The sequence below is a fragment of the Oratosquilla oratoria genome, unplaced genomic scaffold, assembly GCF_046742065.1.
Source record: "Oratosquilla oratoria isolate Oo_2021 unplaced genomic scaffold, ASM4674206v1 SCAFFOLD70, whole genome shotgun sequence".
Lineage (NCBI taxonomy): Eukaryota > Metazoa > Arthropoda > Malacostraca > Stomatopoda > Squillidae > Oratosquilla > Oratosquilla oratoria.
In genome coordinates, this window is record NW_027467734.1 from 999,429 (window position 1) to 1,001,191 (window position 1,763).

General features: G+C 45.6%; 1 protein-coding gene across 1 annotated transcript; it reads left to right on the forward strand.

The window, feature by feature from the left end:
* Positions 1–760: 760 nt before the first annotated feature.
* On the forward strand, positions 761–1,375 carry LOC143023915 (cuticle protein AM1159-like). Its single transcript, XM_076182584.1, has 3 exons — positions 761–769; positions 877–1,073; positions 1,201–1,375. Exons 1-3 carry the CDS (start codon positions 761–763, stop codon positions 1,373–1,375), a joined length of 381 nt encoding a protein of 126 aa, XP_076038699.1.
* The last annotated feature ends 388 nt before the right edge of the window (positions 1,376–1,763 follow it).

A 1,763-nucleotide genomic window follows, 5' to 3' on the forward strand; every position in this document is an offset into this window, starting at 1 on the left:
GAATAGAGAATGCGTTGTCACTCTGTCAATTGAAATATTGATGAATACTTTCCGCGGCAACAGTTATCCTTGTAACAATGATTTACGACATATATCACACATTGTTTGCGGCTTCGGGTAGAGACACTTCATCTCGATGGTTTTTCTTTCAGAATCAGATTGCAAAAGGTCTGCTCATCAATGAATCGTGAAACGTAAGATCATGTAGAGTACTACCATTTTTTCTTTGGATAATAAATCACTGATGTAATTCGAGGAGAATTAAAAAATCACTAACAAAAGGTTTTTGCTTTTCGTCACTGTTTAATCACAACTGTTTTTCACGCAATCTGAAGTCACTATATGAACAATAAAGACACCTAAGTGTGTTAATTTGACAATATATAAGATGCCCAACCCCCCCACCCCCACCCCACTCCCCCTCCACCCCCCCCCCCCCCCCCCACCCCCCCCCCCCCCCCCCCTTCCCCCCCCCCCCCCCACCCCTACTCCCCCCTCCCCTTCCCCACCCCCCCCCCCCCACAATTATGCCATCCTATAAATTATAAGTTTAGTTTAAGAATGCCTTTATTCAAACAATATTCTTCCATAAGTACGCCAACGATTTTTCCTCTCACACTTTGCTTGCACAGTGCTTCCCCTTTATCTTGCTTGACTCCACCCCCGGGATCAGATACACGACTGGCCTTGGCGACCGAGTATAAAAGGTTGCGTCTACCCATAGAAGTCAACAAACCGGTACATTCACTGTGCTCCCATCATGAAGTCAGTAAGTACTACACACGGGCTCTCCCCGAACACTTTGCAAAGCGTTCATGCATAAAATCAACATCTTCTATCAAAGGAGAGTGACTTAATTTTTAACAATGGGAACAGGTCATTTTCGCCTGCCTGGTCGCCGTGGCCCTCGCCCGCCCCCAACTGGAGGAGGTCGTCGAGTGGGTGCGAGATGAACGAGTGCAGGAGGAGGACGGGTCCTTCAACGTCCAGTTCGAGCTCAACAACGGCCATGCCGAGACAGCCATTGGAACTGTTGGCGAGAACGGACAGGTCAACATGGAGGGATCTTACCAGTAAGTTCTGCAAGCGCGTGAGGTTGGTTAGCCCTGATAGCGCTGCGGAATTTTCATATATTCCTTTACTAAATTCGTCATCGCCGTCTCCACTGGAGCTTCCTGCGTAAAGTACCTGACCTTTCAGATTCGTCGATCCTGATGGTAATCTGATCGAAGTTCGCTACATCGCCAACGAGTTCGGTTTCCAGCCCCAGAGTGACTTTCTGCCCGTGGCACCACCAGCTCCCGCTCACGTGGCCGAGCTTCTCCGCATCGCCGAGGAGCAGAGAGCTGCCGGAATCACATTCGAGAAGAAATAAAATGAACGCCTGTCCAAGACTGCTACTCTTGTAATGGTGGAGGAGAGCCGGATTTCTTCTACCCCATAATGTGGACAGACGTTAAAAAAAACTAATATATAGATAGACAAATGAATAAATAAAGCAAATATGAAATCGAAATCGTCATTTAATTTCAATAGCAAGAGGAAGAGAAAAGGCACCGTACATGTTCCAATGGTTACCAACTGTACCCAGTTTTATTTTTTCATATGGTATTCTGAGGAAGTCGGAGTACAAAAGAACAAATTATTTGAAGCATGGAAACAACTTTCTTTCAATATAATTTGATTTGGAACTGCCTATTTTCATTATTGGAAGAGTTGAAATAGTGGTATTACTTGCAAACATTTACTCATTTTGTCCACAG